This window comes from Mesoplodon densirostris, chromosome 10 (assembly GCF_025265405.1).
Source record: "Mesoplodon densirostris isolate mMesDen1 chromosome 10, mMesDen1 primary haplotype, whole genome shotgun sequence".
NCBI lineage: Eukaryota > Metazoa > Chordata > Mammalia > Artiodactyla > Ziphiidae > Mesoplodon > Mesoplodon densirostris.
This window is the reverse complement of record NC_082670.1, coordinates 66,232,004-66,245,550: the sequence shown is the minus strand read 5'-3', so window position 1 is coordinate 66,245,550 and position 13,547 is coordinate 66,232,004. Positions and strand designations below refer to the sequence as shown.

Here is a 13,547-nt window from a genome sequence, read left to right as displayed (position 1 = left end):
TGCCTAATACTCTCAAGTCCTGAAGACAGCGACGGGACAGGATGGGCAGGGCAGCAGAGCCTCGCAGTCCGCTGAGCTAGTGAAGAGCGGCGCCTGGAGCCACTCACGTGCGGTGGGCGCGCAGGTCCCGACCCCCGACCAGCGCAGACTGCAGAGAAGCCCCGCGGTAGAACGCGTCGCCCGGCTACCGCCATCGCGTCGCCCGGCTACCGCCGTCGCGTCGCCTTCTCTAGAATCGTCAGGGCCGGGCCTGAGCTCCCACCGACGGCACCCCGGGCCCAGTGCAGTCGCAAGCCTCCCCTCCAATGATTCAGAAGTCACGCCCGGCGCTGCTGCAGCCTCAAGATGTCGGAGACAGGGTGGAAACGCTTATGGTAACCTGCGGGGAAGGGAAGGCAGGGGTTCCGGCATTGCCGGCTCGGGGAGGGAAATTCGGAAGGTTGCCGAGGGTCAGCGGCCCTCGGGGAACCTTTTCTGCCTCCGGGATGCGCGCATAACCGGTTGGGGACGTGGCGGCAGAGATGGAGTTTGACTAAGGGATTAAAAGAGGGGAGGGAGGGAGGAAGGAGAGAAGTTGCAGTCCAGTCCTTGGGACAGGCAAGCAAAGGTCTCGCTCCTGTATTGGTAATCTGGGTAGAGGTAGGCGGAATTGCCGGGGCTTTGGCCGGTGTCGGGGGGGAATGTGCCCGCGTGCTCCAGAGCGAGGTGCGAGCGCTACGGGACGTTGCTTTGAGTTGGATGCCTAGAATGACAGGTGGGAGGACACCTGGGTAGATATTTGGACCATTGCAAAGCCCGGCAATAACGCTAAGCCTGAGAAGCGGCCGTTGCTCGAACGAGGTGGGTTATGGCTGCACAGCGCCCGCGGGCTGGACCAGGTGGACTCTCCCGGGAACCGGTGCGGTTTGCCAGCGCCACGAGGCCACGCCCCTCCCGCGCCTGGATTGGCTGCCGTGTTCGTGCCGCGGGGCTGCCATTGGTGGAGGCGGAGGCTGGGCTGGGCCGGCGAGGATGGTGTGGCTGAGTTGCTGCTAGCGGTGGGTGGAGGCGGGGATGCGGCTTCGCTTTAGGCCGGGAATGCGGCAGCGGCTACTTTTCTCCCTGAGGTCAAGGTCACGGGCCACCTGCGCCGGGGGCAGGGCAGGGGTGTGGGGTTTTTTGTTTTGTTTTGTTTTTTATCTTTAACAAAGGTGGAGGCGGGGACCGCTCTGTTTACATCTTATAACATGTGCTTAAGTATTTCTTTTTGGGTCCTCCAGCTCTGGCCTGGAGATCTGAATTGGATTTAGGATATAGTTTTTTTGAAGGGGAGTAGGAGTTGCTTGTGGAATCTGTTTGCTAACTATTCAAGTGCTGCTTATTGCCTTTATGTATCTATGTATCATTGTTTGGTTGTTTTTGCCCTACCCCCCCAAAAAAAAACCAAAAAAACAAACAAATAAAAAAACCCGCTGTATTACTCGTTTTATTTACCTTGAATAAATTTGGGCTGTTTAGGGAAAAAAAAAAACCAAGCATGCCTTAAAGGGTATGCCATCCACCACTGACAATATCTTAAAAATGAAAAGTGTAAATTCTATCTTTTTAATACAATTATGTTACCTATGTTTTGTGTGTGTGTGTGTGTGTTACGCGGGCCTCACTGTTGCGGCCTCTCCCGTTGCGGAGCACAGGCTCCGGACGCGCAGGCTCGGCGGCCATGGCTCACGGGCCTAGCCGTCCGCAGCATGTGGGATCTTCCCGGACCCGGGCATGAACCCGTGTCCCCTGCATCGGCAGGCGGACTCTCAACCACTGCGCCACCAGGGAAGCCCATGTTACCTGTTTTGTTTTGTTTTGTTTTTTAACTATCAGAGGTTAATCTATACTGCTGGTGTATCCTTTGCATCTGTTCTATGCTAATGGACCTGGAAGATTACAAAGTTAAAAAAGTTATGGGCTCTATGCATGCATGTATCCACAAATATTTATTTAGCCAATAAAATGTTCAAACAATGTGCTGTAAAAATAAAAACATTAAGAAAATAGTTCTGCAATGGAGGACAGTGTGTTGGGCGTTGGGGAGCAGTGTACAGTAGTTCCGTGCACAACCTGTGAGAGCATTAGAGAGGCAGCTCCAAAGAGAACTGCTTAGAAGCTGTAACTGCAGGCCATTCCTACAGCCTTACTGGAGCAAAGGGCTGGAGGGAGCCAGGGGAGAGTCCCCTGTCCAGGGGTGTGGCCTGCAGGGCCCTTTAAGCTTTATCCTGTGGAATTGTGCTCAAGGGAGAGCCATGTGCAGATTTCCTGTTAGATGAAGTGATTCGTTCATTCTTTTTTTTTTTTTAATTTATTTTTGGCTGCATTGGGTCTTCGTTGCCATGCGAGGGCTTTCTCTAGTTGCGGCGAGCGGGGGCTACTCTTTGTTGTAATGAGCGGGCTTCTGACTGTGGTGGCTTCTCTTGTTGCAGAGCAGGGGCTCTACGCGCGCAGGCTTCAGTAGTTGTGGCTCGCGGGCTCTAGAGCGCAGGCTCAGTAGTTGTGGCGCACGGGCTTAGCTGCTCCATGGCATGTGGGATCTTCCCGGACCAGGGCTCGAACCCGTGTCCCCTGCATTGGCAGGCGGATTCTTAACCACTGCGCCCCCAGGGAAGTCCCTGATTCATTCATTCTTGATTGTTGAGCACCTGCTGTGGACCAGGCTCCGTGGTCAGTGCTGGAGGAACCACCATGAACAGGACAGTCCAGGCCTCCTCTGTCCTTGACCCTCAGTCATAAGGCAGGTGGGCTCCAGCGCCGTGGAAGCACTGAAGAGGAGCACTGAACGCCAGTGTGGGGTTAGGGTAGATCAATGGCAGGGTGTTCACTGGGATGGAGCGCCCTGCACGAGAGGCACATGGTGGGTGAGGAAGAAAGATGAGTTCAGGTTTGGAAATGTCAACACACGGTGCCTGTGGGACATCGGATTAAGTGGATATGGGAGTCTGCAGAAGACAGGTTGCAAGTGTGGACCGAAGGGTGGAAAAGAAGAGGCCCTGCATGTGAAAGCGGAGAGGCCGAGGAAGTGGGAGGAAGATCAGGACAGTGTTAATCCCAGAAGCCGGAGGCAGAGCACATTTCCAGAAGGAGCTGGTGGTGGTCAACAAGCAACAGCAGAATGCTGCTGAGCTGCCTGGGAAGTGCCCTGGACTGTCACTTAGACTGGGAGGGATGGTGAAAAAAGCATGAACTTTGAGTCCTAGCCAATGGCTTCAAACCCTGTGACTTAGGATACGTTGTCATCCCTGTGAGCTCCAGTTTCATCTGGAAAATGGGTTTGAACATCTAGCTCTTAAGAGCATTGTGAGATTTCGAGGTGCTGTATATGGATGCCTCACCCCAGGCTGCTCTGGTAGCGGGGGTTGGCACTGCTGAGGCTGGAGACCCCCAAGGAGATCACTAGGATGGATCAGTGCGGGGCAGGCTCTGGGAGGAATGAGGGGTCATCAGTAGGAGTTGGTCATGAAACAGTAGGTAGACCAAGGAGTCTTATTTGTCTCCCAAATGTCCTGCTGGGACATGAAGGAGAGGCAAGCGTGTGGAGAACCGTGGACAGAGTTTCCATTAGGGGATGTTGAGTTTGAGATGCCTACAGGCCATTCGAGGGGAGGTGGGGGAAGCATGGGGACAGTGGACTCGGGAGAGAGGCTGAAGTGGGCTGGAGGTGTGGGCGTTGCCAGCATGTGTGCATGGAGCATGGTGTGGTGTGGAGGTGAGGGTGCCCTGAGAGGCCGCAGCTACGGGGAGATAAGAGGAACAGCAACATCTGTGTCTGGGGAAAGGAGGCTTAGAAGGGCAGCCAGAAACCAAAAAGAGAGGAGCGGCGATCAGCTGTTTCAAATGCACCAGAGAGGCCAAGTAAGAGAAGGCCACAGTTGGGAAAGGGGTTCTAGGATATGGCAGGTCCTTGGTGAGGCAGCTTTAGTGGAGGGGCTTTATCTGGATGGCAGACTGGGGAACCTGAAGGGTGACTAGTGAAGAGGGAGTGGAGATGATGTGGCATCAGGCTGGAAAGATGGGGGGCTTTCAAGCTTGTTCCAGACACAGGAGAAGATGCCAGTGGAAGTAAGAAGCTGAGTATGCAGGGAAGAGAGGCTCACTGATGCCATAAAGGTTCGGATGAGGCTGAGAAACAAAATTCGTGGGAATATGGGTTAGCAAAAGGAGCAGGACACACATTTGATGAAGTTGTTCCCATCTGGCTTGGTTGTACTTGTGGTCTTACCTTTGATGCTTGGAAGGCTATTTGAACGTGGTTATAAGCTCCAGTATTTATTATCTGAACTTATTAAGTCCTTTTAAGGAATTCCAGTTATAAATTGAGACTTGCTTTTTTGGTGAAACGTGGAATAATCTTTCTTCTCTGTGAAACAAATACCACAGATTACAAACATTTTGGTTCCGGGTAGGTAGTTTTTTTTGACGTGTGTAACAGGCAACTTCATCTTAATAGCATTTTAGGACTATAGTATGCCATTTATTAAAAAGTAATAGTGCAAATGACATTTAATGAGAAGACAGAAGATCTTTGGATGGAGTTTGCCAAGTGTCTCCTTTGGAAAAGAGGACATTTGTTTCCTGCTTGGATTTTTAAAAGTGTGTTTTCACAACCATTTGATTGTGTCTGGATTCCGGGGCGTGCCGTGGGGCCTCTGGAGTGTGCTTGGGGGGGAACACAGTCAGTCTGCGAGGCAGTCCTGCCCTTCTGGGTGCCGCCTCTCGATTAGACAGTGTGTGTGACTCTCCCGGCTTAGAGGACAGCCAGCAAACCCAGGAGTGGTTGCTGGCCTGTGGCGCCCCTGTGATCTGTTTAGGTCCCAGTGAGACGAATGGGTATATGACAGGGGGAAAGTTTTACATTAAGGAAATGCATGGGTTTTACAGGAAGTGGCACAGACGTTTCACATTCTACCTGCTCACTTATGGTTTCACTTCCTTTGTCTTACTCCTGTAAATAGCCTGCAGGCCCTACAACCAAAGGAACCTGAAACCAGCAGTTCAGAGTTAAAACACTGTTCAGTTGATTTTTGCTTTTGTGACAAGAAGGAGTTGGCCTTTAACTTACCGTCAAGACAAGTAGGGAGGTGTGGTCAGTGGCATAATTCACAGACGGAAATTACCGTGTTGCTCAGTAGGAGCAAAGTTATCCATAAGTTTTTAATTATCAGTAATTACTAAAGTTGTTATCGGTAAGACCAGAAAGCTACCTCTTGGAGTATACTGTGTTCTCAGCAACATTCCAACACTGTTCATTCCTGGCTATGCTTTTCCCTTCTGTGAAGTCTGACGCTAATACAGGGCGCCACCAGGTGAGTTTCTAAGAGATGCTTACAGAGAACTGACTGGTCCAGGTGTGGCGAAGGCTGAGACAAAGCTGCTGACACAGTGTTCTCTTGCCCTGCAGTTGCAGCCCGTGATCAAAGCTTTCCTGTGTGGCTCCATCAGTGGGACCTGCTCTACCCTCCTTTTCCAACCCCTGGATCTCCTGAAAACGCGCCTGCAGACCCTCCAGCCCTCAGCCCGTGGGTAAGGCCTGCTGCCCCCTCCCCCCGCCCCCTCCCCCCCTTTTCACCAAGGACCTGGTTTCAACAACTTCTCTCAGACACTGGCGCATCTTTACTGTGTTCAGTCAACTTCCATTCTGTTGGATGAGCAAAGAGAAACACAGGCCAGGCCGAGCTTTCATGTGTTCTATATATACTCTGTTATATGTGACATTTCTCTTAATTAAGTGGGGTCCTTCCCTGAGTAGCTTCCTGGGATCTGCCTTGGTGACGTTTGCATTTTACTGTGCCAGCCTGTAATGTCATAACTGTGCTGCCTGGCACAAGTAGTGGGTGGTTTTCTGGAAATAAGGTAGGTATTGAGTGTATCTTGTGTGCCCCCTGTTGGGCTCAGCCCTGTGGAAAGTACACAGAGTGTATGTAAAATGAGAAGTTATCCCATTGCTTGCAGTGTGAATGGACAAAGAATCATGCACCTGCCACATCATGAACGCATAGGAACTCAGAGTAACTCCAAGGTGCCTTTTAGAGATTCTTAAGTGTTCTAGAAAAGAGTCCATACAGAGAAGTCTGTGAGCGGGGAGTTCTTTCACAAGGATGTGGTCTAAGTGATTTCTCCTTCCTTGCCTCCATTTTGTCTGCCTTCAGATCCAGACGTGTTGGGATGTTGGCTCTGCTCTTGAATGTGGTTCGCACGGAGAGTCTTTTGGGCCTCTGGAAAGGGATGTCCCCTGTAAGCTGCCTTTTGGGTCTTGTCTTGCACCCCTTCCTTTAATAACTAGCCATCTCTCATTCACCTCACACCTCCTCTCTTTTAAGGGTACATGAGGTTGGAGGTGGTGGGAGGGCCTTTCTGGTCTTCCTGCCTGTCCCTCTCACTGTCGCTGGCTTCCATTTGAGGGCCCTGGGAATAGCACACCTGTGCGTCCTGGGCACAACTTCTTAGTGCAGCATGAAGTCCTAGAGCAGAGGCAGCTGGCGCCCCACCTGTCAACAGGCCTTGCCCTCACCCCTCCAGTGCCTCCACACCTGCATTTCTTCGCCTAGACAGCTTTTTCTGTCCTTAGGAACTCACTTTGCTGGAAATGGCAGGGAATTCACGCTCACCCCAACCCCGCAGCAGCCCTTAACCAATGAAAGATGAGAGCTGATGTTTAAAACTTTCCTTCCCTCCTCGGGTGGCAGGGTAACCGAGGTGTGGACACTAATTCCCAGAGTTCCCCAGAGGGATTCCGTTGCCCATGGCAATAGCTGATGAGATGACACAGTCTTTGTTGGCTGCCTTCTCTCCCATCTCATTTCCCTACTCTCCCATTGGTGTTCCCTCCACACCTTAAATCGACTCCTTGCATGCGAATCCTGGGTCTTCTTTGGGGAAATCCAGCTCAGACAGGATCTTATGTGTTGGTGTTTGATTCCGTTCCTCCCTCCGACTTGTTCTGCAGTCCATCGTGAGGTGCGTCCCTGGCATTGGAATCTACTTTGGCACTCTCTACTCTTTAAAGCAGTACTTCCTGCGAGGCCATCCCCCCACCGCCCTGGAGTCAGTCATACTGGGGGTGGGCTCCCGCTCTGTTGCGGGGGTCTGCATGTCACCCATCACTGTGATCAAGACACGGTACGAGGTGAGTGGGCAAACAGAGACACTGGGCTCTTGAGTCTAGTGGCCACTGATGCCGCCTCCCAATTTATAACCTAACACAGGGTTGATGTGGTCGGAGAACCCATCTGTGTAGTCAGGCCAAGCACATGCAAACTAGAGCCGCCAGGGCTCCGGTAATGCACCCTGAGGATGTCTTCGCTCAGTACACAAACCCAGGGCCACTGTGCCAGCCGTTGGTTCTGTGCTTCCTTTGCAGAGCGGGCGGTACGGCTATGAGAGCATCTTCGCGGCCCTGAGGAGCATCTATCACAGCGAGGGGTACCGGGGTCTCTTCAGTGGCCTGACAGCAACACTCCTTCGTGATGCCCCCTTTTCTGGAATCTACTTGATGTTTTACAACCAGACCAAAAACATTGTGCTTCGTGGTACGGGTAAAGGAAGGTGTGGTGGGAAGAGATATCCCTCGAGAGATCACATCCTCACCACTTTCTCTGAAATAGGAGACTATTCGTTCTTAGCAGCTCCAGATTCTTCTCCTAGTTTTAGAAACCGAGCCATATCTGCATTGTGTCAGGCATGGGACCCGGTGCTGGGATGCAAGGGCGGCCATGAAGACATGGTCCCTGCCCTTTTGAGTTTATAGCTTCCTAAGGCAGACTACTGTTAGTATGTAATTCTTGAGTCGGGGAGGGGGTAGGATAAAGCTCATTTTGCATACGTTTTGCAGCAATGCTTCCCACATTTGCCTGATCTTAAGAATTCTGGGTCCTACCCAAGGCATCCTAAATCAGAAGCTTTGGGGTAAGACCTGAGAGACTGTATTTTTCAAGAAGCACTTGTTGTGATTCTTATCAGACAAGTTTGGGAAATCCAGTGGGTCAGGAGCTAGAAGAAAAATATTTTCATGTCCCTTGCTGTGCTCCTGGTTAACGTTGTTTTGAGCCCTCCTTTTGGATGGAGAGAAAGATGCCAAACCCCTAGCATTCTGGCAGGCCCACCCTCCCAGTAAGCTCGTGTTGTCAAGACATGGGCAAAATCGACAGGCAGTAAACATCCACCCAGGCAGAGCCAGGCATTGATAGAAACATCCTATAAAGTGAACCTGCATTCAGTAAGGTGTCTATGGATAACATGAGCAAGGAATTGCAACCAAAGTCGTTTAATTGGGAAAGCCAGAATGCCACCCCCATGACAGTGGTGTCAGTTGGGGTGCTTTGGGAGATTGGCTGCTTCTCCCCAGGCGCCAGGAGGTGTGCCACTACAGGTCACAGCCTTACCTTACAGGAGAAAGTTAAGGCAATAAGGGAGCTTGGATATACATTTTTAACTTCTTCATCCATCCTAAAATTTTTTTTTAATTTGGTATTTAGAAATCATTTTATGCTTACCAAAAAAGCCACAAGAATAGTACCTATAACTCCATAGCTCTTCATTATTCTCTTTCTATGTGTATAATTGTTTTCCTCAAACCATTTAAGAATAAGTTGCAGACATGATGCCTCTTCACCCTCAAATACATCAGTGTGTACTTCCTAAGAACAAATGCATTCTTGTATAATCATCGGTAGTTCTTTCATCTATAGTCTTGATTTCTCCAATTTTCCCAATAATGTATTTTGTAGCAATTTTTATTTTTTATTTTCAAGAGTATAAGCCAGTTATATAACCTCAGCATGGGTTTCCCTGATGTTTCCTTTCAACTAGATTCATTTATACCTTTTTAGCAAGAGGAGCACCTAACTGAGGTTGTGTCTTCAGTGCCTTATATCAGGAAGCTCATGACATCCGTTTGACGCACTGTGGGTGATGTTAACTTTTTATCACTATAAAAATAGTGTCTCGGGCCTCCCTGGTGGCGCAAGTGGTTGAGAGTCCGCCTGCCGATGCAGGGGATACGGGTTCGTGCCCCGGTCTGGGAGGATCCCATATGCCGCGGAGCGGCTGGGCCCGTGAGCCATGGCCGCTGAGCCTGCGCGTCCGGAGCCTGTGCTCCGCAACGGGGGAGGCCACAACAGTGAGAGGCCCGCATACCGCAAAAAAAAAAAATAGTGTCTCCACTGAAAACTCAATTGTTTGTTCTTTTTTTTTTTTTTTTTTTTTTTTGCGGTACGCGGGCCTCTCCCGCTGCGGAGCACAGGCTCCGGACGCACAGGCCCAGCGGCCATGGCTCACGGGCCCAGCCGCTCTGCGGCATGTGGGATCTTCCCGGACCGGGGCACGAACCCGTGTCCCCTGCATCGGCAGGCGGACTCTCAACCACTGCGCCACCAGGGAAGCCCTGTTTGTTCTTTTGTAATTTCTAAGTATCTCTGTGGGGAGATACTTTGAATCTATATAAATCTATATAACTCCTCCTGTCCTTTCATCCATATATTTTAGCATCAGTGAATGACTTGCCTGAATCAATTATGCTGATGGTTGTAAAAAGGTGAACTTTTAGTTCCATTATCCTACTTACACTGATTAGTTTAGATTTTGAATTCTTAGCCTTGTTTGAACCCAGACCCTTCTGGCTTTCAGGAAGAATTAGTGGGCAACTTGGCATGGATATTTATCTGATGAATGTGGGATTTATTTATAACCGAATGTTGCCTTTGTCCTGTTTCAGACCAGTTGGATGCAGTCCTTGTTCCCGTTGTAAATTTCAGTTGTGGGATATTTGCTGGGATTCTGGCCTCACTGGTAACTCAACCTGCAGATGTTATCAAAACTCACATGCAGCTCTCCCCAATGAAATTTCGGTGGATTGGCCAGGCAGTGACACTCATTTTCAAAGTAAGGCTTTAGAATAAATATTGGTTCATATTGTGGTTAAGGCTTTCTCTCTAAGGCAGTAGCTCTTATCCTTCACATGGTAGAATCACCTGGGAAGCTTTTAAAACAATCCCGATTCCCAGCTCATAACCTGGGCTTATCATATTAGAATCTCTGGGGGAGATGAAACCCTGGCATCAGTGTTTTAAGTTCCCTGGTGATTCCAATGTGTTGCCAAGGTTGAGAATCAGTGCTAAAAATCTATGGTTGTGGGTTTTTTTGTCGTTTTGGTTTTGTTTGTTTAGGGAGGGAGCCTGACATTAGGACAACATGTGATATTTGTTAAACATGCATATTGTTGGGCTCTACCCCAGACCTACCTAGTCAGGAGATCTGGGAGGACTCCTTAATCTAATCAAGGATCTAGGAGAAAATGTAGTCAGAAAAAAATCATAGGCACATTGTTTTGTTTCCAGGAGTTTGCACTAATGCAAATGGACAGATGGTATTGAAGATAAAAAGTACAGTAATTGTAAAGTACACTAAAATGCTATTTAAAAGACACTGAGTAAGCCCTTTGGAAACATGTACTGTTATCAGATATTCTTTTTGAGAGTAAATTTGTCACTTAGATCTTTAGATGTTTCTGTACTTCTCAATTTTTGTATGTAGCACAGGAAACATGTAAGCATCTGCAGCAAGTATCTGCCTTATCCTAGATACAAGCAAGTATTTGTGACTCTGATCATATTCATCACACTGCTTAGGTTGCCTGCTTTCTTATTCTTTATACCTAAAATCATGAAGTTTGAAAATAGAGTCTTCAGTAAATGTGAAAATGGTAAGATTTTCAGCGAAGAAATAAATTCCCCTGGATGGAGCAAGCCTAAAAAAGATAAAACTTAGCAACTACTCCCAAAAAATTTTTTTTTAGTTAATTGCCTCCTTGGACCCAGTATTCGTAGTTTTAACATTATTTATAAAAGTCTAAAAAGTAAGACTTAACAATGGGGTAATGCAGAGAGAGATCCTCACTCTCGTGCCAGGTATATAAGTGTATTGCTGCTTTAGTCCCAGAGTTTTGGCCTCCATTTTCCTCCTAGGACTATGGGCTGCGTGGCTTCTTCCAAGGCGGTGTCCCCCGGGCCCTCCGCAGAACTCTGATGGCAGCCATGGCATGGACAGTCTACGAAGAGATGATGGCCAGGATGGGCCTGCAGTCCTGACCGAGCCAGGACCAGGCAGAGATGGGATCTGTTGCCCTGCCTGGTTTCTGCCAAGGACCTCTTCAGCTCACTACCCTGGACCTGGACGAAGTCCTATCTGGAGAGGCAGGCAAACACGTCATCTTCAGTTACCCAGCTCAAGAAGAGAATAGGTGGGCCCGACTCAAGCCTTCCAGACCTCCCAGAAGAGGAGTCACTGACATGGACATCATATTGGGGAGTTAGGAGAAGGGTCTGCATACCCTGCAAGGCTACTTGAAAAGGCATTTCCAGAGGGTGCTCTGTCCGGTGGCTCTGCTCAGCCACCCACTATGCCACAGTGCCTCTTTGGATCTGCTCTTGGGCAATGCAGCGCCAGGGATGCTGTGGGCCGCCTGCAGTGGCGGAGGAGTTCCAGCAGCCAGGCTGGATCTGCTGAGAGAGGAGTCACTGGCACCAGGCTGAAGTCTGCCTCTGAGGTGATGTTAGGATGAGGAAGAACAGATGTCACGACTTCATTGGTTCCTCATCGACCTCTCAGAGGCTCCGGAGAAGGGGGGCAGTGGCTTCCTAGCCCCTAAGTGTCCAAATAATATCGTTTGATCTTGGCTCCTGCACTGTTGCAACTCCAAGTCACTCTGGCATTTTTCTGCAGCTAAAGTTGGGTAAATAAAGTGAAGCACTTTATCATCGAAAAACCTCAAGTGCCACGACTCCACTCTAAAATAACAAAATAGTCTAAGGTGGCTGACTCTTGAACTGTATAGGTCCTCAAACCTAAAATTTTTTAAAATAGCTTTATTTTACATATCATACAATTCATCCATTCCAAGTAGACAATTCTGTGATTTTTTTAGTAACTTTACTGACTGGTGCAGCCATCACCATAAATCAGTTTCAGAACACAGTCACTCCCCCGCCCCCAATAAGATCTCTTATTTACAATTAACCCTCGATCCCAGCCCCAGCACAGCCTAGGCAGCCACTGAACTGCTTTCTGTCTATAAATTTGCCTTTTCTGTGTACATAGTGTCATACACTACGTAGTCTGTTGTATCTGGCTTCTTTCACTTAGCATAACGTTTTGGAGGTTCATCCATGATGTGGCATGTTCAACACTTTATCCTTTTTTTATGGCCAAATAATATTCTATTGTGTGCCTATTTATCCATTCATCAGTTGATGAATGTGTGAATTGTTAGCACTTTTTGGCACTTACGAATATTGTCACTATGAACATTCACGTATGAATCCTTTGTGTGGACATATATTTTCATTTCCCTTGTGTACATGCCTAGGAGTGGAATTACTGGATCATGTGGTAACTATGTTTAATCATTTGAGAAACTACCAGACTGTTTCCAAAGTGGCAGCACCATTTAACATCACCACCAGAAGTTTATGAGGGTTCTGATTTCTGCACACCCTCCTCAACACTTGTTATTGTCTGTTTTATTTATTGTACCCATTCTAGTGGGTTCTATCAACTTTCAAGCTTAGGAAGCGGCTGTTGTTTTATCCAAACAGCAGAAGGGGGAAGTTTGATCTCCTGGTTAAGAACATGGGCTGTGATCCAGGCGGCCCAGGTTAAAAGGCTGGCTCTCCACCTACTTAGACACATTTGAAATTGTCCCGAGGGGATGGGGATAGTAATATTTCCTACCTCCCAGGGTGGTGGCAAGGGTTAAATGAGCATATGTTTCTGGTGCATTACATTAGTTTCCTAGGGCTGTCACAGCAAACCACCACAAATTGGGTGGCTTCTAACAAATTTATTATCTCAGTTTGGAGCCTACAAGTCTGAAATCAAGATGTTTGCAGGACCATACTCTCTGAAGGCTCATGGGGAAGATGGTTCCTTGTCTCTTCCAGTTAATCCCATGGTGGCTGGCAATTCTTGGCGTTCATCAATCCAATCTGTCTCTGTCTTCACAATGCTTTCTCCCCCGTGTGTCTCTCTGTCCAAATTTGCATCTATTTTTAAGGACACCAGTCATTGGATTAGGGCCCACCCTACTCCAGAATGACATCTTGATTACATTGCAAAGACCGTATTTCCAAATATGGTCATGTTCATAGGAACTGGGGGTTAGGACTCCAACATATCTTTTTGGGGGACACAAGTCAACTCATACATATTAAGTTTAATGATTTATAAGTTTAAGTTTTAGGTTAGAATGCCGTATTCAAAATTATAATGTGGAGAGGAGTATGGGAGAAGACAAACCAGGATCGTAATCTCCTAGTGGTACCCAAGCCACCAGTGCTTGGTGACCTATGTGTGTGAGGCTGTGTGCTGGGGAAAGCAGGGGAGCACCTAGGGCTGGAATTGGTGTGCTTGGGGCAGGAATGCAGGGCAGGCAGCTTAACACGGATGATGGATGGAGTGCCTCCCGCCTAAGGACTTAGCCTCTGAGGCAGGATGTTCAGGTTTCTTGGCCTCTTCAGTCTCCCTGAACCTCA

The 13,547-nt window shown here is 48.6% G+C and overlaps 1 protein-coding gene across 2 annotated transcripts; it reads left to right on the top strand.

Annotated features, from left to right (window-relative positions):
* Positions 1-222: 222 nt before the first annotated feature.
* On the top strand, positions 223-11,204 carry SLC25A38 (solute carrier family 25 member 38). Of its 2 annotated transcripts, none has more exons than XM_060111034.1 (7): positions 223-374; positions 5,423-5,544; positions 6,171-6,255; positions 6,968-7,147; positions 7,382-7,550; positions 9,734-9,900; positions 10,983-11,204. In XM_060111034.1, exons 1-7 carry the CDS (start codon positions 306-308, stop codon positions 11,103-11,105), a joined length of 915 nt encoding a protein of 304 aa, XP_059967017.1. In that variant the 5' UTR covers positions 223-305; the 3' UTR covers positions 11,106-11,204. The 2 variants fall into 2 exon arrangements, with proteins under 2 accessions (XP_059967017.1, XP_059967016.1); XM_060111033.1 differs by having other exon boundaries at positions 7,382-7,556.
* Positions 11,205-13,547: the final 2,343 nt, after the last annotated feature.

Bases quoted from the DNA above. Each gene is read 5' to 3' on its own strand.
- SLC25A38 (XM_060111033.1), top strand. From the start codon at position 306: ATGATTCAGAAGTCACGCCCGGCGCTGCTGCAGCCTCAAGATGTCGGA. The intron at 5,545-6,170 runs GTAAGGCCTGCT...GTCTGCCTTCAG, and splicing joins CTCCAGCCCTCAGCCCGTGG to ATCCAGACGTGTTGGGATGT. The intron at 7,557-9,733 runs GTAAAGGAAGGT...GTCCTGTTTCAG, and splicing joins CATTGTGCTTCGTGGTACGG to ACCAGTTGGATGCAGTCCTT.